Source organism: Apostichopus japonicus, chromosome 10, assembly GCF_037975245.1.
Source record: "Apostichopus japonicus isolate 1M-3 chromosome 10, ASM3797524v1, whole genome shotgun sequence".
Taxonomy (NCBI): domain Eukaryota; kingdom Metazoa; phylum Echinodermata; class Holothuroidea; order Aspidochirotida; family Stichopodidae; genus Apostichopus; species Apostichopus japonicus.
The window spans coordinates 8174582-8199100 of NC_092570.1; the positions used below are offsets into that span (position 1 = coordinate 8174582).

At 36.1% G+C, this 24519-nt stretch overlaps 1 protein-coding gene across 1 annotated transcript in view; it reads left to right on the forward strand.

Moving 5' to 3' along the window:
- The window catches only part of LOC139974768 (uncharacterized), a 77338-nt gene that overhangs the window by 20686 nt on the left and 32133 nt on the right, over positions 1-24519 (forward strand). Inside the window, exon 5 of the mRNA XM_071982178.1 lies at positions 4653-4792. Coding sequence (XP_071838279.1) covers positions 4653-4792 — 140 coding nt within the window. The remainder of the gene's footprint in view (positions 1-4652; positions 4793-24519) is intronic.

Here is a 24519-nt window from a genome sequence, read left to right on the forward strand (position 1 = left end):
TATTTCATTGCCTGCCAAAAAAAAAAAAAAAAAATTCAACAAATATTTTGAATTTGAAATGTTCTAAAATTGCTACAGTATGTTAGGTGCATTTTATAGAATTTTTGTTCAGCCAATGTGGAACTAACATACAATATAGATTCCGTGCTCACTTCACACCTCTTCAACACTGTGTACCCCTTAAAATGTTGATAAGATCTCCAAAATTGTCAGAAAACAAGCAAAGTAATATTCCCTTTTGAAAAATTTCCACACATGTTTTAAAATGCAAAGCGTCAATTTTTATGCCGCTTTTTGCAGATGTGCATTTGAAAGTGCCCAGAAGCGAACAGAAAGAGATTTTGAATTGGCTTCTCCTTGAGTGTTACAGCCGGATAGAGCCGATTAAAGATATTGAACAAAATCTCCAAAGTCATAAACTTGTTAAAATTCCATGACTGTAATTTTTTTTTGAAATGGAAAGGTTCAAAGAACTGGCTGCCTGTCTTTGAACGTTTCACCGTCTTCAAGTAACAATTTGACCTACTTTGTGGTATTCAGCAGTATCGGTAGTCTCCATGGCGAAACTAGTCTTTTTATATAGATTTTTGTTTCTCTCGGAAAGATCAGTAATTAGTGAGTTAATTGACCATTAATTTTTATTCTGCAGAGAATTTTCCCTCATGCAATTTGTTTATTTTAGAAGTTGTTGTCTTTCACAAGCAAGTCCAATGGTACACCATTTTTCAGTGAGCCAAGAGAGAGATTGTTTTCATAAATCAGAGATGAAACTACAACAATTTTAGGGAGCAGCTGATACAGGATTAAGGCATGGAAAAGATTCAGATTACGTTTCGTGTAGTTGTATTGCCACAACCAGGTTACATATCATAACAATTTATACTGGATTCTTTATGAGTAATGAGAAAACATACAGTAGTTGTGAACGGAAGTGTCCGTGGAAGCCTTCAGGCGTGAACATAGTAGAACAATCTTGTAATTAAGGAAGAAAATAAACAACAAGAAAAAACTGTATAGATCTCAGTTGGAAGGGGCATAGGACTTGTAATCTGCAGTCTGGTTTAAATCCAATTCTAGCAAAAAAAAACAGCCGTTTTTAGATACATATAGCGGTTTTATGTTGTTGTTTTTTTTTGTTTTTTTTTTTTCTGGTTGTCCCTCTTGCAACCAGGCTTAATTTTTGGTTATATTCGAAAAAGGAAATTTGGTCGTCCCAAAAAGTAGCAGTAAACAATATGTACAGTACTTTATACTGTACAAGAGATGTGTAGGTTTGGTGAATAGAACACCAGCTTTGGGGGTGATATCAAGTTAACATTTTACCTTTGTGGGGGGTATTAAATTACAATGCAAATCTGAATTTGACGTAAACAACTAGTCGTTGTGCGTCTTCGGTCAACCACCCAAGCTGATTTTGGTTGTTCGAACAGAAATTTGGTCGTCTCGGACAACAGGTAAACTGTCAAAAGTTTGCACTGTGTAGTTTAGGTCAGGTGTGGGTATCAAATAAAGTGAATGGTTGTTGAATAGTTTAGTGTGAAAGGTCCAATATGGATAAATTTAATGCCTGTTGTCTGAGTGAGGATAGGTCCATTTTGCTTCCAGTGAATATGGAAAAATTGACTGTCATATGTGTTCACCGTGATTGACAATTACCATGAACTTAAATGTTTCATGCACTTTTTTGACTAAGCATCCAAAATCTTTCTGAATAATTTTTGCAAATTTTAATCGCCTATTACATGATTCATTTTATACTTTGATGATTAAGTTGGAGCACATTTTAATGAACTCCCTGTTGAATAAATAGACTGTATTGATTAATTGATTTTATAAATGGCTTTGCAGCTCATTTTGTAAGATTATATTGTAATTTGAGAGAAAAACTCGAACAGCCCATGACTGAATGACAACGTGCCAATATTTGCCAATGGTGGCTGCGACACGCATCGATGCATCTTTCGTGATTTCTTCTCCTCTCGACTTCAAAATGTGAATTTAATGAGTATCGTTTCAATGGTTTTTCACAGGTTTACATTTGAAATTCATGGAATAGAATCGACCAATTTACCTTACGGCAGGATTACTTTGTAAATATGAATCAACAATAAAAAAGGGAAAAGAAATGCCTCGTAATTTGCATGGTTAACAGTCAAATTATGCATGCCATGTGCATTCTGCTGTAAGGGTTGGTTGCGTGACGTAAAACTTAATTTTACATTACCTCTTTTCGTTTTGGCTTTTTTTTTGTATCTAGAGAAAAAGCAAAGTGTATTAGGCAATTTCCTTTTTCACCTGTTAGTTGGGTTTATACTTCAATGGTCTCTAAAATGTCTCTTCAGTCAAAAGCAAATGTACTTCTTTCTTAACTATCACATTTAAGACCGTACAGTGTTGTAGGTACACTACTGAATGGTTGGTGAATATATAAGTTACAGTGTGCTTAAGGTACTATTAAGTGCGTTTAAGGTACTATCAAGTGATCAGAATTTTGTCAAGCTCTCAGTTTGTGACTTTTCTATTAAATAGGGTGATTCTTCACATAGCTCGGAAAACTTGCATCTCAAAGTGGAAACATATTTTCCATTGATCAGTAGATGTCCATATGGTATTCTCCTTGCCTTACTTCACAAGATGATAATATTACTGTACCACATTTAAATCAACAAAAGCCAAAAAAAAAAGGAAATTAGATGCAAAAAAGTTCAAAATTTAAAGAACAAACTGTTTTGGCTTCACAAGATTTGAAAACATTATGAGTGGTTAACACACACGTACACGGTGCAAATCATCGCGTTGACGACAAGCTATAAGGAAAAATAATGTCAAAAGCCTGCAATCACAGGCAGTTTTGGGGGTTTTTGGTGGTAATCCTACCAGCAGATGTGTGAGCAGCATGTTTGCTTGTAAACTTTGAAGAAAATTATTTTGGGTGTTATACTCAACATCCTACTCTCCGTTTAAATATTAAACAAATCTACAGAAAATGAACCCTTGAATATGGTACGAGGTGTCGATCGCACGATTGTGATATTTGTTTTCACCTCCATGTGCATGTAGGTGCTGAATTGTATCCCTAACAGTATTAAATTAATATATAGATAGACATTCCTCAAACAGAACTTCCGTAAGTATCGTTTCTGTTTGTATTTTCTGTAGTTGATATTTTTCACAAATAACATAAAATGATGAAAACATTACAACATCTATGGATTGGATGTGACTTTGTCACATAGTTTGTACATTATTTTCTATCATTGGAATAGAGTGGTATGTTTTTGATGTTAAGTAAATGCATTCTACTATGTGTTTCTTAATATGTTTATATAATTTACATTGTTACTGTGCAGAATGCTGCAAGCTCATTGGTTGATAGAAAAGTTTGAAACCTACACGTTAAAAGTGTCCAAAATAACGAGATGAAGAAATGTATAAAAATATGTGTCTACACGCCCAGGGAACTTGTGTATTAATAGCAATTCTACCTTAAAAACTTATTTAAATTGAAAAAACAAAATTGTTTATTTGAATCCAGATTGAATTGTCAGAGAATGCAATTTTTTTCTTGTTTTTCTTAGATTATGTCGAAGATCTCTATAATATACTGATTTAAGAAAAACGCAGGCGTTGTTGATGTTATCTTCGGAGACGCTGTCTCTTATTAACAAAAGTCCTCTAGGAGTCATTGATTTTTGCCTTCAGTTTATTGACTTTGGTGTTTGTCTTTTAAGCCTCTAATAATTACGGATCCTTGACGTATAATTGGAATATCGGGCTTCACAAATTACTCCCACGACGTAGTGTATGGTAGAGCTTCAGATCTAGGGAAACATCGTGGCTGGCAATTTAACAGCGACTTAACGTTAAACAATGAGATGTTAAAGTTAACGGTGGTTTGCTTAAAACAAAAGGTCAGGTATGAAAGGGTCTGTCCAGGATGTTAATTTAATCGTCAGAACAGGAGCACACTGTGGGTTGCCAGCATTATGAAGTAAAGTTAGAAATGTATTTATAATCTTGAGATGCTTTTAAAGCAACCATTTGTTTGGTCTGCAAAATAAATCCCTTGAATTTTTACCTAGATATATTAACCTGTCATATAGTATTAAAAAAGGTTGCAAATGCTGAAAGCCACAGCCCTAAAATTTGTCACCTAATGGATATTCTGATCTGCAGTTAATTCAAAATTTTGTTTCAATCTTAGTTCAACATTCAATGTATCACTCAGCTTCGTTTTCATGTTAGCTTAAACAGCAGATTGATACAAAACAAAACTTTTCCAATTCAAATCTCTCACCTCAGATGGCATTGTTAACTCCATTCTTCAATGTTGCAGCTGTGATTATTGATATTTATTTCGCTCCTCGCTTACCTGTCTCCTCACAACCTTAGCAACTTGTTCTACCGTGCCTATTAAGTCCTGGTAAAATACTAACACTGCCCTCTATGACCGGACCCCCTCGGTCACTGCCCTTCCTTCTCATTCTACCATTAAAAATGTCATCACACGGATTTCTTGGATTTCGTCTTGGTTATATTTGAGATATATCGAAGATTTCCTAACAACAACCTCTCCTCAAGAATTTATTTTCTTTTTGTTTTCTCTTTATTTACTTCGCTCCTTGCTCACCCGTCTCTCTTCTCTTTTTCAGTGGGCAGTGACAGCCCCCTCTTCCAGTGTCAGTTTGGTCTTCGTCTAAATGTAACAGTGAAAGCAAACAGATGCAACCCTCCTGATAAACCGGACACACCCTGCTATGATCACGGCACTTGTCTGTCTTCGATAACAGAGGTAAGTCATGATGGGGCGTAAATCATAAACCTGTGGGTTGGGGGAGAGGGTTCAGGATAGGCTATGTACATCCTCAATGACAGGTGTACATCTCAGGGCGTGAACCATCCATAAATTGTGAGAAGGAAATATGAAGGAATGTGGGGGTTTGGGGGAACGTGTGGGGTCCATAAGATAAATCATGCACCACAGTTGTACCCTATGCATGACCTCAATAACAGAGGTGATTCATAGGGCTTGGATGGTCCGTTAATCATAACAAGGGGGAGGGAGGGAGGGAGGGATGTACACCCATCATTCCATGTGCTCCATAAACAGTGAAAACGATACGGCTGGATTGTTCATGAAATCGTTATCAGGGTGCGGTTTAATCTCCGTGACTAAACCAGGCATACGTTCATGCAATCAATATACAGTCGATTTGATCTCCGTGTTAATATTAAAGAAGACTTTGTATGTCGCTAAAAATACAGCTCTTTACACTCGGTGCACGATTCGGTAAGAAACTCTCGACTCTTTTGACATATCGTCTTATCGCCATGGAGATAGTAAAGGAATCGGTTGCGCTATCATGTCAGTTCTACATTCATGAGAGAGAGAGACAGAGAGAGAGAGTGAAGAGGAGTGTTTATAATCATTGAAAGGTGTAGCTCCAGATAATTTACAATTAAACTGAAAACAACTGGACTGGATCTGAAGTACCTGAAACCGGTAGCTTTCCCTCTTATTGTGACATCTCTGAGGGTTTCTACTCTTATATAAGACAAGACCCTCCTCAGGGGAAGGGGGTGATTTGGTACTGTAGAATTTTTGAATGGTATCTATTGAAATGGTCCTCGTACAGCCACGATGTACTTAAAGGATCCTTCTAAAATATCGCCCTCGGAGACAGAGCTGTTAATGATGCAAACTGTGCAGATTTCATCAAGTGTCACAAAGGTTTGACAACGATGAGGGCGCACGGTGACGGGCGATGCAGGCCGGTGACTACGGAGATGATGATACCCTGTTTTTGGAGCATTAAACGGCAATTCCGACGGCAATTCAGTGAACCTCTGCCATTACCATCAAATTAGCCCGAGTTTGAATTATGTATAAGTGTGGAGAATGGGCTTGCGTACCAGATCAGACACGCACATGCATATATATGGGTCAAGAGCTCTACGCCTAAGGGACCTAGTGATTGAACTGTTTACCTTCGGAGAAACTGCTGTATACATACAATGGCTTTTAAAACTGAAGGCTAGAGTATCTTGAAAATGAGTGGATAAATCAGGGGGAGGGGGGGGGGGGGAAAGGGATAGATGTTTGTATAGCAGCTGCCTCTGTATCCATTGACACAATTTCCAATATATTATCCACGAAAACAAAACATATATGGTTAGTTTGTTGCTGTAACTATCACAAAGAGACAGTTGAATTCCTTGAGGGGGAAACAACCCCATTACACACATGAGTTATAATCACAAACTTATAGTTAGTGTACGTATTGATTGTGGTTTCACTTCTGCTTTTGACTTGAAGCAATGTGTTTGAGGTTAAAAAATAATCAAACAGAAAAATGTTCTCCTTTTTATCAGGAGAACCACATTGGGACTGAAATTATGTACTACATACCAATATTAGCTGTTATCAAATAAACTCTTCCTAGGAATATTTTGTCAGTGCTCACATTTTATATCTCCCGATTCATCAATTTTGCCCATCATACAGTAAGACAATCAATATATGAAGATCCTGTGTAAACATATCTACTATATAAATATATATCTTTGTATTTGTGTACAAATTTGTCCATTTTCACAAAGCATAATTTGCTACTGTACATATTACCTGGATAAATTATTCCCTACTTTACCCCCCTTTTAAGGAATGAAGACTTGTGCAAAGAATTACCTCTGAGGGACTTCATCATCCGTAGAATGTTCCCCCCCCCCCACCACCCCTTTTTTTCTGCAGGATAAACAGAGCATGCCTTTAATGTACCTTGTAACATTGAGATTTAATCACACACACACACAAATGTTATGTTTCCTCATCATTGGGTTCAGTCTTGAAACTAGCCCCTGGTTTGGGGGTCCCTTGCTTTACTTGGTACTCATGCAGAACTGATTAGTTTTCTGTAGAGCTATCGGTACTTCAAGATGTCAGGTTTGATGGAGTGACCACATTAATCATGCTGTGGCTGCTGCTGACTAGGTGTTTGGATTTACTGATCCTGAGATCTCATCTAGCCCCTGTTGTCTGTGAAGTGAAGCTTATCAATGCCATTAAACAGATGTTTGTTTCTGGTAATGTTGTAATGGATCAAAAGCCTAGCTCCTGTGTAGAATATTAGCCTATGATAGTTAGACATGACAGACAGATAGCAAGATAGACTTGTAAAATAGGCTTCATTTCCAATCCAATTCCAAGCCAGTATTCATTTAGTCAGACTCATTTTGAAGAATATTTTTGAATGCTCTCCCTACGTGATGATAAAATCCCCATTAAGAACCTTTATGACAGAAAGGAAAGTGATAAAATTATGCCAAAACTATTATTAAAAAGAGACCTATTAGTGAGCATAATACTGCTACAGCTGTGTAGTTCAAGCCGATCTCTTTACACTTTTCAAAATCTCACAGCTTGAAGAAAACAAATGTCCTGTATTTAATTTGATATAGCAGAAGCATTTAACTTGATAGAACAGAAGCATTTAACTTTACAAAGCAGAATGATTTAACTTTATATAGCAGAAGCATTTAACTTATATGGCAAAAGCATTTAACTTTATATAACAAAAACATTTAACTTTATATAGCAGAAGCATTTAACCTGATATAACAGAAGCATTTAACTTTACAAAGCAGAATCATTTAACTTTATATAGCAGAAGCATTTAACCTGATATAGCAGAAGCATTTAAATTTATATAGCAGAAGCATGTAACTTAATATAGCAGAAGCATTTAACCTGATATAGCAGAAGCATTTAAATTTATATAACAGAAGCATTTAACTTTATATAGCAGAAGCAATTAACCTGATATAGCAGAAGCATTTAAATTTATATAGCAGAAGCATGTAACTTAATATAGCAGAAGCATTTAACCTTATATATAGCAGAAGCATTTAACTTTATATATAGCTGAAGCATTTAACTTTATATTACAGAAGCATTTAACTATATATATGCAGAAGCCTGAAAAGGTGTAAAAATACTGTCAACGAAGAAAGCTTCTTAATATGATGCTGAATGTACTGTAGAACTGAAATGGCAAGGGTGGGGGGACAGGGGGGTTAGGGAATACAGCAGGGAGTGAAGGAATGCATGTACAATAGATATGATTGTAGGCGGCATACTGTAGCTCACTAGCATTCATTAAGTTTAATACACTTTAGATTAATGTAATTCTTTTTCGGAAACAAAAAAGTATTAAGGTGGGATAACAGAGGGAAACTCAGTTTAAAAATTTATCGTCACTTACTTTTCTTTCGTGTGTGTTAGTTTGTATTAAAATTGTTTAGCTTTATTTAACTGTAGTTATATGTGGCATAAAGAATACCTTTGGACCTGTTACCCTGGTCAGCATTTACCACCACGTTAAAACACTAGTGATCTAAATACGATTAATACATAGTACATCAACCTTGTTTTGGCTCTAACAGATCATACGGTAGGGTTCTCGAAACACGTCACAATCACGTTGGATTTAGTATATTGTGATCACTGCCGAGGATGATTCTCCCCTCATCGGTCAGTATTCTGCACGTTTTACCTCCCAGCTAACGTCATTTGAGATCCTGTTGTCAACGTGTCGTCCCTAAACCCCTCGGGGTAATCACTGATTGGTTACGGAGATGAGAACGGAAACTCGACGGCTGTAAAACGCAACGTTTAGTTCCGTTCCACCATCGTGGTTAAGTAGCTCCGGTTTGACGATCTGCGGAGAAAAATACGTCTCGGTTAAGTCTCGCTCCTTGCGCCCCGGAGAAATTAATGCCACTACGGTGGTCGTAAAACATTCCGGTAACGTATTTAGAAATGTAAATTAGAAAGAATCGATGAACTTGAACAGGAAATCAAGCCTGGAAAAGCGTTAGCGTGCAGTATTACAAAGTCTATACCTCGTAGTGTCGATCAGCTTTATTGCACGCTGATGTGAAGTGTTACATCGGTGTATTCTTGGGTAAAAGGTCTGATTATAAAAAAGAGTATCAAATGTCACATCGCATACATCCAGTGTGATTAAAATATAGCTGGTCACAGGACAGAATCACCTCTCTCGGCCTATTAGTATGTGCGCGACTTTTGCGCCAGTGTGCTTTGTCGTCACCAGGGTACACAACTTCCAATTATATTTCCATTTGGAATGCCTCTTTGCAATTCAGATTATGTAGTTATCATTTCATACCTACTGTAACACATTTATTGTCGCTAGGGAGGGAACTTTGGATTCCTGCGCAATTTTCCGAATCATGAATCCAGAGAAAGCTCGTAGAAAGGGATGACGCAGATGCATGTGGATGAATCTCACTTGAATGTTTCCAATTTTTTTTTTCTTCTCAGCCTATGATTTAGTTCCTCTCTCGTTTTCCCGCAAATGTTCCGCCCGTTTTGTCCCAAGCCTCGCATTAGTTTTTAAATTGAATTAGCTTGTTGCACATGAGTACTTTATTTTAATGGAAGATGTATTTTCATTATGCTGAAAGGAACCTTGGAAGGCTGCATTCGTATCTAAAATAATGAATAACTATACATAACAATCTGTGCAGGTTGCCATCTACCTAAGTCAACAATTTTATATTATGTGTTTCCCAATATTTTTTAGTACTTTGCCTTCAGGGTAGGGTGATGTATTAGCTTCCAAGTTCTGTATTGAAAGTACCTTCTTGAGTCGTCATAACGATAGAACATGCGGTCAATACGGTTGTTTATTTGGATGATACTGTTGATTTGGTTAATGCTGCGGTTGACACTTTTGCATCAATAGTATCGATTTGGGTTAAAACTGTTGTTGATTTCAAGAAATAATTTGTTGAGAAGGACTTTAATCGACTGTTGATTTGGTTTAACAGTGATATTGATTCAGTAAATATTGTTGTTGATTTTGGTTTAACAGTGATATTGACTCTGTTAATATTGTAGTTGATTTGGTTCCACAGTGATGTTGATTCGGTTAATATTGTTGTTGATTTGGTTTAACAGTGATGTTGATTCGGTCAAAATTGTTGTTGATTTGGTTTAACAGTGATGTTGATTCGGTTAATATTGTTGTTGATTTGGTTTAACAGTGATGTTGATTCGGTCAAAATTGTTGTTGATTTGATTTGTTGTTGATTTGGTTTAACAGTGATGTTGATTGAGTTAATATTGTTGTTGATTTGGTCACAGTGATGTTGATTCGGTTAATATTGTAGTTGATTTGGTTCCACAGTGATGTTGATTCGGTTGATATTGTTGTTAATTTGGTTTAACAGTGATGTTGATTCGGTTAATATTGTAGTTGATTTGGTTTAACAGTGATGTTGATTGAGTTAATATTGTTGTTGATTTGGTTTAACAGTGATGTTGATTCGGTCAAAATTGTTGTTGATTTGGTTAACAGTGATGTTGATTGAGTTAATATTGTTGTTGATTTGGTTTAACAGTGATGTTGATTCGGTTAACATTGTTGTTGATTTGGTTTAACAGTGATGTTGATTTGGTCACAGTTATGTTGATTCGGTTAATATTGTTGTTGATTTGGTTTAACAGTGATGTTGGTTCGGTTAATGTTGTTGTTGATTTGGTTTAACAGTGATGTTGATTCGGTTAACATCGTTGTTGATTTGGTTTAAACAGTGATGTTGATTCGGTTAAAATTGTTGTTGATTTGGTTAACAGTGATGTTGATTCGGTTAATATTGTTTATATATTATTTGGTTTAACAGTGATGTTGATTTGGTTAACATTGTTGTTGATTTGGTTAACAAGTTGGGCGGGGGTGCTTAAATTACTACAAAACTCCCCAGTCAAATTTTAACTCAGAAAACCTTACCTCATTAATTCAATTAAGTTTCATATTATTGACCTGTAAAGAATCTTGACACAGACATAGTGAATCAAAAAACTTTCAAAGCTCTTTCTGATATAAATCAAAGGTCAATTTAAGGAAAAAGATTATTTTTGAAGCATTTTTGTCTCCAATAAGACCTTAACTAAGTTATGTTATATAAGCCATTACACAGTAAGGACACTTTCAATCATCTCCTTTGTATCAAACACATGCTAATACAGTTCGGCAAGTTGTTTCTTTGAATGTCAGTTTAGTCGACAAGTTTTTTTTATGAATGCAACAGTTGGTCTGTTGAGATTAACCATAGCCCAAATCATTTCTTCACCGGATATTATCTGAAAACTTATAGGACCTTATTGATCTTTCATTTATCATGCAAATTAACATTACTCTGACCTCAGTTTGAAAACTAAATTTGGAAACCTCTTCCTGAGAATGAGGCTTGTTGGTTGTGGATCCCTCCCACCACCCTCCTCCATTCCTCCTCCTCCTCCTCACCGGGTTTTACAATCCCCTCGCAACTTCTTGTCAGCTTTCAGAAAGAGCTGTTTCCAGGGCAATTGTATATATCTTTGAACTTATTTCTCAGATGCATTTTTGTCAACTGCTTCAATACATCTCCATAAAGGTAAAAAAACAAAAAATTAATTCCCTTAAATGGACGTTTATGGCCGAGATTAAACAGATCTCACCTTTCAAATAAATAGGAACTAACTTTGGCTTCTTCTACCGAGTTGACGGTAATCCACCAGCGTGACTTGTAAAAAATTAGTGGCCATTTAGAATTTATCTCTCTTCGAAGTACTTTGACTGGAATTTAATCCCTTTTTGGGTGAAAACACTCTCAAGATGGAAGCCAGGATGGCTAGCATTTTTGAAGGAGTTTTCCAGTTGCAGAGGCCATTTATTCAATATCAATTACTGCTAATTTACATAATGCTGACAAGCGGGCTGTTGCAACTTAACCTGATTTTTCTGAATCTCATTTCTGCACGGCGGACACATCTTTTGTGTGTCGTCGCTCTTGAGAATTCTTAGAAGAGCCAACTGTAGGTACCTTGGTGGCTTGGTCATGCCCAGAGGAGATCAAATGGCCAACTTGTTGCCAGTCCTTCGAGTTCGATTGTGAAATTTAAATGAAAGAACTTTCACCGGGGAACACTTGCAATGAGCATTTAGACATTTGAATTGGGCTTGGTTAACAACGTGAAGAAGAACAAGAAGTATAACAATTCTGTTTTTGATCAAGAATGGTCGACTTGAGGCAAGATCTAAAGAAGTCTTTGAAACGGGATATGTAGTGCCGTGTCTTCGATGACGTACAAAATTCTTGAGATTGTTCATCGCAGGGAAGAATAGAAGTATGATGATGATGCATAATCTATGATACAAGCAAAGAATACAGAGGTATGAGACTGGTATGATGCCTTCAGTCCCATTTATTATCTAGTCTGCATTCAACAAGTATCAGACTGTGTGATATGATGCCTGCAGTATTAATAATATCTGACTGAACTGTACAGTGTGAACTGTACCCTGTAATCTCAATAGCAGTAGACTGCATTACGATGCCTTCCATTTCAGTAGCGTCAGACTGTCACATGATGCCTGCAATATCGTTGTGTGATGCCCCCATAGTATTAGACTGAGTTGTAATTATAACTTTCATTTTAATCATATGAGATGAATGCCTTAAATCTTGGTAATATCTGACTGTGATTTGATGCCTTTAGTCTCTGTAGCATCACACTGATATGATGCCTTCAGTCCCAATAGAATCATCGTGGGATATGATGCCTTCAGTCTCACTGGCATAAAATTGGGATATGATGCCTTCAGGCCAGACTATGACATGATACCTTTGACAGTCATAATGGCATCAGTCTGTGATATGATGCCTTCAGTCTCACTACTATCAGACTGATATGATGCCCTTCAGTCTCATTAGCATAAGTGTGATATGATGCATTCAGTCTCAAACAGCGTCAGATTGTGATATGCCTTCAGTCACAAAAAGCATCTCAATAGCGTCAGACTACGATCTGACACCTTTTTTCACAGTTGCATCATAGTGTGATATGATGCATTCCATCTCACTACTATCAGATTGTGATATAATGATTGTCTCAACAGCATCAGATTGAGAAATAGCACTGTCAGTCTCAATGGCATCAGACTGCGATCTGACACTGTCAGTCTCATCAGCATCATAGTGTGATATGATGCATTCAGTCTCTATAGCATCAGATTGTGACATGGCACATTCAGCATCAGACTGCAATCTGACAATGTCAGTCTCAATAGCATCATAGTATGATGCCTTCTGTCTCTATAGCAGCAGTGTGATATGATGCCTTCCGTCTCAATAGCATCATAGTGTGATATGATGCATTCAGTCTCAATAGCATCAGATTGTAACATGGCACATTCAGCATCAGACTGCAATCTGACAATGTCAGTCTCAATAGCATCTTAGTATGATGCCTTCTGTCTCTATAGCAGCAGTGTGATATGATGCCTTCCGTCTCAATAGCATCATAGTGTGATATGATGCATTCAGTCTCAACAGCATCAGATTGTGACATGGCACTGTCACCAGTGAGCTTCAACTCATCTCCCTCATCAGAAGAAATTGCAAAACTATTCTGCCATTTAGCTGTAACTCTCCAGTGGTTATGATGTAGCGAGCTATTGATGAGGCACAAGATACAAGCATAGACAGCAGTTCAACTCTAACATTTGTTTCCGCTATTTCTTCCGAAGATGAGTTATAAACTCGGAGGCTTTGTGGGAACTATTTGTTTCTGTCTTTGCCGATTACTAGTCTCTGGAATTACTTTCATTCGCCACCTAGATTTGGACAGATCATGTCCCGGTGGTACAATTTATATCACTTACTAACGACCTACTTCACCGATTCTTCCCACCAGCTCGTAATAAATGCGATAGCGGAGACCATAAATTGATGCTATCTTCAGGTCATTTGATAGGCTGAATGTTTATAAAGGCTTGTTCTCCCTTCAAATCTCTTTCCATTAGTTGTGTAGTCTCATAGGCTCCTGGATTATTTGTAACCTTGTTATGCCAATCAAAACACTTAATTACAAACGGTTCTCATATTATTCAGACGATAAATTTATATAAACGGACTGAATCGAACGCAGATGGAATCAGACACAGCTGTCAGCGATTGATTAAAGTTGAGCATTAATTAGTTTGATGATTGAATACCTTGTTTATTTTTTTAAAAAAGGCAGGGAGGGAGGATTCAGTTCAGACCATCTGGTTCAATCTCCATCTCTAGTTCATCAATTAATTAAAGAGAAATTCCGGTGGCTGGGGATTGTTGACTAGAATATCAAATATGCCGGACGTTTTCTGCATCCTCTTTCGGTCAAATCCACATAACTCATGTCGTTTCGTAGGGCAAAGAATAGATCTAGTTTTTTTTTTTTTTTTTTTCAAATTTGGTGATATTTTGTGAATGTATCTGGCAACAGTAGAATGAACGATGTCATCATGATAATTCAGCTGAAAAATATTTCTTCCCCCTTTTTTTATATTTATATATATATTTTTTGGCACCCACTTTTATTCACATAGGAAAAATAATATTTCTACGGATATTCTAAATAAAAGAGAAAATTGACAAGCCTAAGCAAGTATTCCAAATATATCACATCGCAAGGGTGATCCAAAAATTAACAAAGGAACGTAGAAAGCTTTCCGAAGAATATCGACTGTGATGACCTCACAGATCAGCCACTCACTGTACAGTGATACACTTCTTGGAAGAATCAAGGATTTAGCCCATCAAAAAAATAAGTTACTTTTTTTTAAGTACACTGAATTAACCAGATCACCAGTTTAGGACCAACAATATGGAGACAAGATTTCAACTATATATATCAGTATGGAATTAATCTATTCTGTATACTAATCCTATACTGCCACTGGAATATCTCTTTAATATCAAGAATTCTTATATCATTGATTGGTTATGATATTCAGTGTGGACAAAGGCATGATATTTAAATATCCATGAGCCATATTTGGCTTATTTTGCACAGCTTGGTTCCAAGAAGTTAGCATAATTTATTAGTACAAACTTTGGTCTCTATCGTCATCTGACATAATTTGCATGTACATATATATATACTGTACATATACACACCCTTTGTTCAATCATCGCTGTGGATCGATATCATTGTCTTTAAAGTGCAGCGACGTTTAATATTTTGCATGAAATTCAAGTTAAATATAGTACTTTGATCAGAATCTCTGAGTTAAAGAGTTTTAATGAATTGCATCATATTAAGGTCAAGTCGGGAAATTACTGATAAATTTTTCTGAAGAGATTCAAGAGACGGTGACTGAACTATTATCTCACTCTATTGTCTCCACAATTATGGGGAAAACCTTGGAAAGCATTCTCCGTGTTGTAACGCCACACTTTATTCAGTCCTAAACAACTTCAAAGAGTAAAAACAGACTTTATTATGAAACGGGAGAGCTTTTGCAGTTTCAGTGAATAAAATTTAAATAGACAATCATTGTATTGAAGGAAGTGGTGTTTGGAAAGACCGTAAAATTAACACATATTGAAACATACTTACAGTACAATGCATTGTTAGCCTTGGAGTGCATTGCTATCTGTATGAGAGGTATATCTAATATTTATACCATTTTGAAATCTCTTTCATTAAGTTTTTATTATTATTATGATTATTTATTTAATATTTTTCTCGTGGCCATGAAATTGTCGCATAACTTTATCTGAGAAAGAAAACTTTTTCTCTTCTTACATATATAATATGTTCATACATAGAGAAAAGTTATGTTTATTTCATGAATGTTGAAATGATGTATTTTTAACATTTTTAATTTATTTATTAGTGTAAAAAGGATCAGTGTCACTCAGACAGTGTGAACTGACATACATCAGATATGCTTGAGTGTGAATGTACATAGCCAATGCCTCTAGGGGGTGGGTCTCTGGGAAGTAACAGATTACTACCGTGAACTGTAACACCAGCCGTCATTGTCTGAACCTTACTGGAGAGAGTTTCTCTACTTACTTTCTTTCTTTATTTTCTCTTCATCTGTTCTTTTTTTTTTTTTTTGCAATAAACAATTGTTCACCAACATAAGCTTGCATTAAACCTTAGTTCTGATATGGAGATATAATGATTAATAAATGCCAGGTCAGATTATTGATGCCATTTTGTACATGATCGTTTTATTTGTTTTTATAGGGTTTAAATGGAGGTGATACTTATCTCGTTCTCTTCATGAATATACTTTCTTTGGTGGATGAAACTTGTCATGAATACAGTAGTTCCTCACTGACAGAAAATGCCATATTGGAATCCAATGTTTTTGAAAGTTTGAGATTTTTGCCACTTTTGTCAAATTTTTTGAAACTTTTTTGAACTTTTTTGAACACTTTTTTGAACACTTTGAACACTTTTTTGAAAAAAAGAATGAAACCAAGAATGACTCAATGATGGAATGTTGTTTATGCCTGTCTCTAGTCTTAATTTTTGTTTATGAATATAAAATGAAATCACGCTCTCTCTCTCTCAAATACAAAATAAATTGTCTTGGGTGAATGCCGTTTGTCCATTTGTGATTCCTTGGAGTTGGTCTCAGAATAAAATGGTAATTATTCATCTTTCTGAAGACTGTAGATTTTTCTGTCTGTGAGTACAGTAATATGTTTAGTAAGCTGACTACAGAAAGTATACTCCAAACTAGATGAAACTAGATGAGATAAGAGCATGACTACAGTATTACTACAATAAAACATTGTAATAAATAATGTAAAACAACAACAAATTGAATCCCATGTGGCTCAGTAATGTCATCTTTAGACTTGATCAAGTCTTTAGCCTTGTGTGCATGTGAAGGCATATTAATGCTGTGATTATCTAACATGTTAGTAAAATGGAATTAACTCTTTTCTTAGCTGTCTTTCATGGAAATGATCTCTGTCACACATAGACCAGTGATGATGGCTACTAAGGTTTGTGTGGCCTGGTTGTGGAAGCTGTGTTGGGAGAGAGAGGGGGCGGGGGGGGGGGTTGTTTGTGATAGTTATCTCTATCACATAGATCAGTGATGATGGTTGGGTTTGTGTTTCCTGGTTGTGGAAGGTGGGTTGAGGAGAGAGGGGGGTGAGGGGTTGTTTGTGACAGTTATCTCTATCACATAGATCAGTGATGATGGTTGGGTTTGTGTCTCCTGGTTGTGGAAGGTGGGTTGAGGAGAGAGGGGGGTGAGGGGTTGTTTGTGACAGTTATCTCTATCACATAGATCAGTGATGATGGTTGGGTTTGTGTCTCCTGGTTGTGGAAGGTGGTTTGTACATGAGAGAGAGAAAGGGGGGGGGGGAGGTTGTGACAGTTACAGTACTGTATCTCTATCACATAGACCAATGATGATGGATGGGTTTGTGTCTCCAGTTCTAAAGGGTTGATTCGGGAGGAGATGAAAGGTGTCTCCAAACCAGGTCATTTGTAGGTGTTCATGCACTACTGAAGGTTTTATCACTGTTTGTCAGTATTGTAGATAAGAAAGTACCCCACAGTATGTTTATACAAGGCAGATGAGTAATGCATGGTAAATTAGGTTAGTTTTCTATGAAGGAAATGTTTGCAATTGAGTCAGCTATTTATTGTATTTATTGACCTACATCCTGGATAATTACAATTAAATATTTAAGATTGATCATTATAAAGAGGGCTCCGTTCTTAAAGAGGGTAAGATGCAGTAATGGAGTTGTACGAATTTGTGGCCTCTTTGTGAAACCTATATCCAATATTACTTAAACTAGTAATTGCAAAAATGGATCAGTTTTAGATGTCCTACTACATTAATGAATATTCATTGGTAAGTAATTATCGATTCCATTCGCTTGACAACTTTTTGTCAACCCAGAACCGGTTTTTAATGAAATACAAGAGCAACTGAAACATTTTCAAAATATAAAAGGAGGTCTTTGACATTTTTTACTCTCAAATTTGTAGCAGACTTGAATAGTGAAAGCTTGCCAGATAAGATTTTAATGGGATTTTTAGACACTTAATAAATTATTAAAATATTAATCAAATTAAATGCATCGAGATGCTTTAACAGTACTTATATATGTACTATACCCTCGGCCCCAGACGACAAGGCACTGCTGTCTCGATAGAAAGCTATGAAATTCCCCGAGCTTCACTATTTGAGGAATGCTGCGAAGGAGGTAGCGATACAAATGATTATGAAAGAGAGAGACTCATATTTAATATCTGTGAACACAAATATTGATATGCCAGTGCTTACTCATGTAACGTCCAGTTTTAATTTTCAGTAGTTCAGCAGTGCAGGTGTGAATAACCTACCACAGAAATGTTTTACCGTATTTCAGAGCTCTGTAGTTTGCTTTGAATTTGCTTCAGTTTGGAGGAGAAAGACTTTCGGTCGCCTCTCTCGATCTCCATACATGCATAAAAATGAAAATATTTAAGCAAGAGATAAAGATAGTATGGAAATTCTGTTCCTATATTTACACACCACACATTTTTTGTGTGATCACCTAGTTATTTAAATGTCTTGTTATATGGAAATGATTGAAAGCACGAATTAATTTTGTGATATTACTTTGCACCGTTAAGAGAAAGATAAAGATAGCTGCAAACATAATGTTTTACTTTAGTCCACCATGATTGAACTAGGAACAATGTCAGATAACTATTTACAAGGTTCTGTAAATATCAGTCACCAATACACAAAACATAATTATTCAAAATTTTGTATTAGTGTCATAGGATCAGAACACCATGCAGCAAAACAAGAAATCTGCATATATGTAAATTTATGTAAATAATAATAATAATAAGGCATTTATATAGCGCCATAACTAAAACAATATTCTATGGCGCTTTACAAGGGGAAAATGGAACATACAAATGAACAAAAACGGCAACAAGACAGAAAAATGAAAAAAGAGGATTACTTAAAGGCCTTATTTAAGAGAACTGTCTTCAGAGCTTTATTGAAAGAGAGAAATGTGGATTGATTAGCAACCGAAGACGGCAAGTCGTTCCACTGCCTGGCCCCAGTTACAGAAAATACACGGTTGTCAAACTGTTTTGTGCGGGTGGTGGTAACGTTTAAAGTAGTAGCAGATATACTTCTGAGGCACTATAATAGTGTACATAAATACCTAGCTTCAGTAGGAATAGCCTACCATGCATATATAAATTAAAGTAACGATGGTGATTGTCTTTAGGTACTAAAGTCTGATTATGTTAATTGAGTAGTGAGAACAATTGCAGTTTTTCATGTGTACCTTACATGCAATCAAGGTAGAGATTGGCATTGTCTGTAGGTAATTAAGGTTTATTATGTAAATTAAGAAATGAGAAGAATTGTAGTGTTTCATAGGCTACCTTGCAGATGAATCAAAGTAGAGATTTTTTTTGTCATCAGGCAATTAAGTTAAAATGTGTTAATTAAGTATTGACAATAATCACAGTGTCTCATAGGCTACCTTGCATATAAATCAAGGTATAGATTTTTATTGTCTTTAGGCAATTTAGTTTAATTGTGTTTATTAAGTAGTGAGAAAAATCACAGTGTCTCATAACCAATCATGCATTATAAATCAAGGTAGGGATTTTTATTGTCTTTAAGCAAATGAGTTAGTTGTTTTAATTAAGTAAGTGACAAGAATCACAATGTGTCATAGCCTACCTTGCATATAAATCAAGGGTAGAGAAAATGTTATTGTCTTAAAGTAATTACGGATAATTGTGTTAATTAAGTAGTGAGTAGAATCACAGTGTCTCATAGCCTACCTTGCATATAAATCACGGTAGAGATCATTATTGACTTTTGGTAATTAAGGATAATTATGTTAATAAAGTAGTGAGAAAAATCACAGTGTTTCATAGCCTATCATGCATTTATTCAAGGTTATTGTCTGTAGGTAAGCAAGTCTAATTACGTTAGTTACTGGATGATAAGAAATCGCTTAGTTTCATAGCATTGGTAAAATATTGGAAGACTGCACCCTGTAGTGACATTCATGAGTGAATCTACAGGAAACAAAAGAATATATTGTCAGTTTTATTTTATTTTTATGAAATGCACTGGCAAAATTTAGTTCATCACTAATGTCCCTCCCAGATGATGACCTAATAATCATTTCAATGATATTGAAAAGAATCCAAGTGATTTGTTTTTAATTTTATTTAGTTTCCATGGAAATGTTCATGTCAGACAAAAGTGTTAAAATACAGTTACAAATTTGTTGTCATCGTATCAAAGAGAGGATGAGTTGTCAACCGATTTTAATTATAAAACAGTGGAGGAAATTTGTTGCATGCGTAGGAAGCTTGTTAGCGTGCATCTCTTGCCCTATTGATGTATTGGTGTTAAAAGTGAATTAGGTAACACTGAAGATACTTATTATCAATTTGGCCCTTTTATTTTAATCTCGAACGTGGAAGCTTCCTTCTGTCCTACTTCCTCCGAAAATGAAGTTAATGAGCTTTTCCCCGGGGCGAAAGTTGGCATCAGTTTGCTGGAAAATACTTGTGGGTCTACTACGTAATTCGACTGCATCAGGACTTTGGCCCAATGGTCGTATTCACCGCAATGCTGCATCGATCCTCTCCCGCTGCTCAATTTATGAGGACGGGCTTATTAAATTTTCGGAAATGCCATCGGGGGAGAAGAGATTATGAATTTCTGCCAATTCTCGGCAGTGTTTTGTAAAGTGTGTTGTCCTTCTCTTTGTTTTTTAACACATGTAGCCTTCGAGGTAAAGGACTCGAGTCAATAGCTCAGCGTGACCTTCTCGGATTTGTGTAAATGAGCTTGTCAGGTGGAGTAGGGACTCTCGGAAGACTTAATAGGGCCGGGAATTGTGATCCGTTTATCGAGGATTCAGGGGAATCGAGTGAAACATTCTCTGGAAGATCTATTTAATCTCTCCAGAGAAGAGGTTTATAGAGGGTGGTTGAAGGAAGCTTAAGTTTTTATGAACTGGTCTGCTGTGGCCAATAGTAGAAGATTATAACCAGAAGTCACCTTTGGTACCGTACATCAGCTCATAAACTAATTTAAAAGTGTCCGGTTAAAATGTGAATGAATCCATGAACCTCTCTATTAATAAGAGGATTAGAGATACCAATTCTTAGTTAATAATATCTATGAATCATCATGTCTTCTCCTTCATGAAGAATTTAGGCAGGTCTAAGGGTGGGGTTGAGGGCTCCATTCCATACTGTCCTTCCCTTATCCTTTGTCAACCACACAAACAAAAGGAAACAGTTGTTATTTGCAAAACCTTGCTTGTAGACCTACATAGACATAATCAAAAGTTTTTTGCCTCAGATTGCACCATTTTTCTATAATTTACTTTGGGTTGGGGGGAGGGAGGTGGGAGTACCCCAGGGTCAACATTCCTCCATGTAAAATGCCTTGATCTGCCCATGTAAAGTTGTAGCTTTAAACAATAAATAATATATCATGTGGATGCAGTCCTTTTTCTAAACTGTACATTCTGAACTTTCAACAGTTTTTCTTCACGTAATGTTTCTCTGAGGTCACCTCTCTGGGAAAGCAGGAGGGGGGGGGGTTGATTATCATTGGTATGGTAGGTATATGAACATCCTTGTGAGAAATTTGAAATGTAGGAATACTGTGTGAAATGTGTTTTGAAGTTAAAACTTTTGCCATAGAGAAGAAAATGAAGAGGAGTAAAAACAGGAAGAAAAATTCATTGCACATGTAGACAGCTTTGGTTCAATGGGAATCTTTTGAATATCAAACTTTTTAAGAAGAAATTTATAAATCAGACCAAGTTTATTGTGAAAGTTTGTTCATTAAACAATTGCGTACATGTTAGAGGAATGGATTTTTAGAGTTCTGAGTTGCTCGCCAGCCTAATCGGCACAAAATAAACATTTCTGTCTAATGATAGAATTTAGAAAAAACCAATAAGGAGTCTACAGACATTCTGCCAAATTGTCTTTCACAAAAGTAGGGAGTTGTATAATTTTTTTTAAAGAAATGGGGAGAAAATAGGCACAAGATTAGGGCTAAAAACAAGATGGCAATATTAAGAGTAACACAGACACATTTTGGTCGGCTGGGATTTCCACATCAGCTCTGCAATAGTATAGACTACGTAAAAGTCAGGGTTTGGTCAAGGACGTAGAACATTATTTTTTTTATTCATTTTGTACAATTATTACTTGAAAATGCAACAGTATTTTTCTCCACATTCCTAATTCAGGTCAAAAACATTTCTAAATGCAATTTACAAAAAATTTAGAAATCAAATTCTACCATAAGATCAGACTCTCACTAAAAACCTGGAAAGTTGACAGGTCTGAGTTCACTGCTCTTGTTATCACAGCATCTGAGAACTCTCACCATCAATGTCGGAATTTGATAATAAAGCTGTATTGCAGCCTTACTGCTGAGATTCAACTTTCAGTTTTAGTCAGGCCTCTATGCAATGCATTTTCTGTAACTCTAGTTTCAAAAATGAAGAAATCTCTCCCCCCCCCCTTAATAAAAAAGGCAGAGGTTATGGGAGAGATACTGCAAAAGTGAAAAATCAAATTGCCATGGCACCCAGGATATATATAACTGCGTAGAAATGAGATTATATCACTTGATACTCATCAGGCGCTGGATGGCTGTTAATACCCTAAAGAAATTTTCTTTTCTTTCTTTTTTTTGACTACATTGCTTCTTTTTATTTTCCTTTTTTTGTCTTTTTTTTTAGGGGGGGGGGGTAAAATTATCTTGAGGCACATGACTTTGTTGGTTTGTACCCTACTTCTAAGGAAAATGCCTGAGAATTGAATCAGGCACTCGAATACAGAGAAGTCAGTTGCTATAGATATGCCATTGCAAGAAATATACCCTCACACTTATTAGGAGTCATGCTTGACTAACATATTATGTAAATGTGAAAACATAGCCTAAGGTTATAAACTTAAAATGTGTGTCAATTTTTGATGTTTCTTCTCACTGCTACAACTACTGTATAGTATTATTTCCATCATTTTATCAACCAATGCCCTGCGAAGTTCTGTCCTAGTTAAACCTTAATGGATGTTGTGTTTAGTGTTTGAAAGACCTGAGAATGCCAGCGTGACTTCCATTTTTACTGGTTTTCGGGCAAAACGACAGGTTGTTCGTGCTCCTTTTTACCCTGTCTGTTTATAAGATCGCTCTTGGAGGGTGATTGTCAGATAGGTAACCTCATCTGAGCTATTGTTAAACAAGATGCATTCTGACATAATCAGATCCAATATGGGAACCATACATGTGGTCGGTGCAGACCAGTGAATGGAATTCTACATAAATTTATAGGAAATCGTTCTCGATGAACAAAGGTGTCCGACATTAATCAGATTGATTCTTAAAATATGAGACTTATTGTGTCAAATATTGATTTGAACATTTATTGTCCTGGTTTCATTCCAAAATGTTGCCCAGCTGTGTTTGTGCCTTTTTTTGTTTTAAATCCATTTTTTCCCCCCCTCATTTTTTTTCCATTTCGCTTCTGCTATGGGTCTACGAACGTGGGTGCTATTTAAGTAAACGTGGACATTGGGAGCTCGGAGTAACTTAACATATCTTGCCCACATTTTCTCTAACTGTTCGCTGATTAAATCTGCTATGGTTTGAAAAGTTTGAACAAACTCGTCTAATGATTAAATACATTCATTGTTGATACCTGCTCTGTATATTAAGAAAAATAACTTTACTTTGAAAACACTTACTGTGTAATGTTAGATTTCCTTGGTAACACTGGCCAGAAGATTGTCATTATAAGGTTTCCACCCTTAAAGACCAAATATGGAGGCAATTTTTTTTGTTGAGATTTTCCATTAATTTAGGAGTTTACATACACATAATCAACATGTGTAAAAAATAATCTTCGAAAACCTACTATAACCCATCAAAAACGACCACGAAAATGGACATTTTGGGTAGTCACGTGACATGAACCTCTGGAATGTCTGAAAACAGAGATTGACCCAAAGGAGCCTCTGGTCACCGTGTGACGTCAAAGTTTGTATACCGCGAAAATCAAACGCTGATATAGGCACTGTTTGTACACAGATAGCGAACAACTGTACTGTTTTTGCCTTCCAATTTCGAGCGTTTGAAAAGCTGTTAGCTTAAAACAAGAACACATGAAGGTTAATAACAAGTTTTAAGACAATTATAAGCAGAAATTTTAGTGAAATTGCTTATTTTATTAGCAAAATTTCCACTCAAATGGAGGCATCTTTTACATAGCGTAGCGTCAATACGTCCGTACGGTACAATATACTTACATAGTACTTACTCGTTTTAATATCCAAAAGTATACAAACACAGAAAAAGTATCCTGTCAATAAACAAATTTAGCAGTGAATATCCTAATCCACGTTTCTTGTTCAATCCTGGGCAAAAAACTACTGTGAGTCTGTGTAATTCCATAGAGTTAGGTCTAGTTGAAACAGGCCTTGACCAGTACTAACATCCCACAATCACAAGACAGTCACTAACGAAATAAAATGTCCGATCGCTACATACTACCGTTTTTATTCAACTCCTTGGACCATGCAGATGTCGGAATAAACAGAACGGACAATATTACACATGTATCACGAACTCACGATACTGG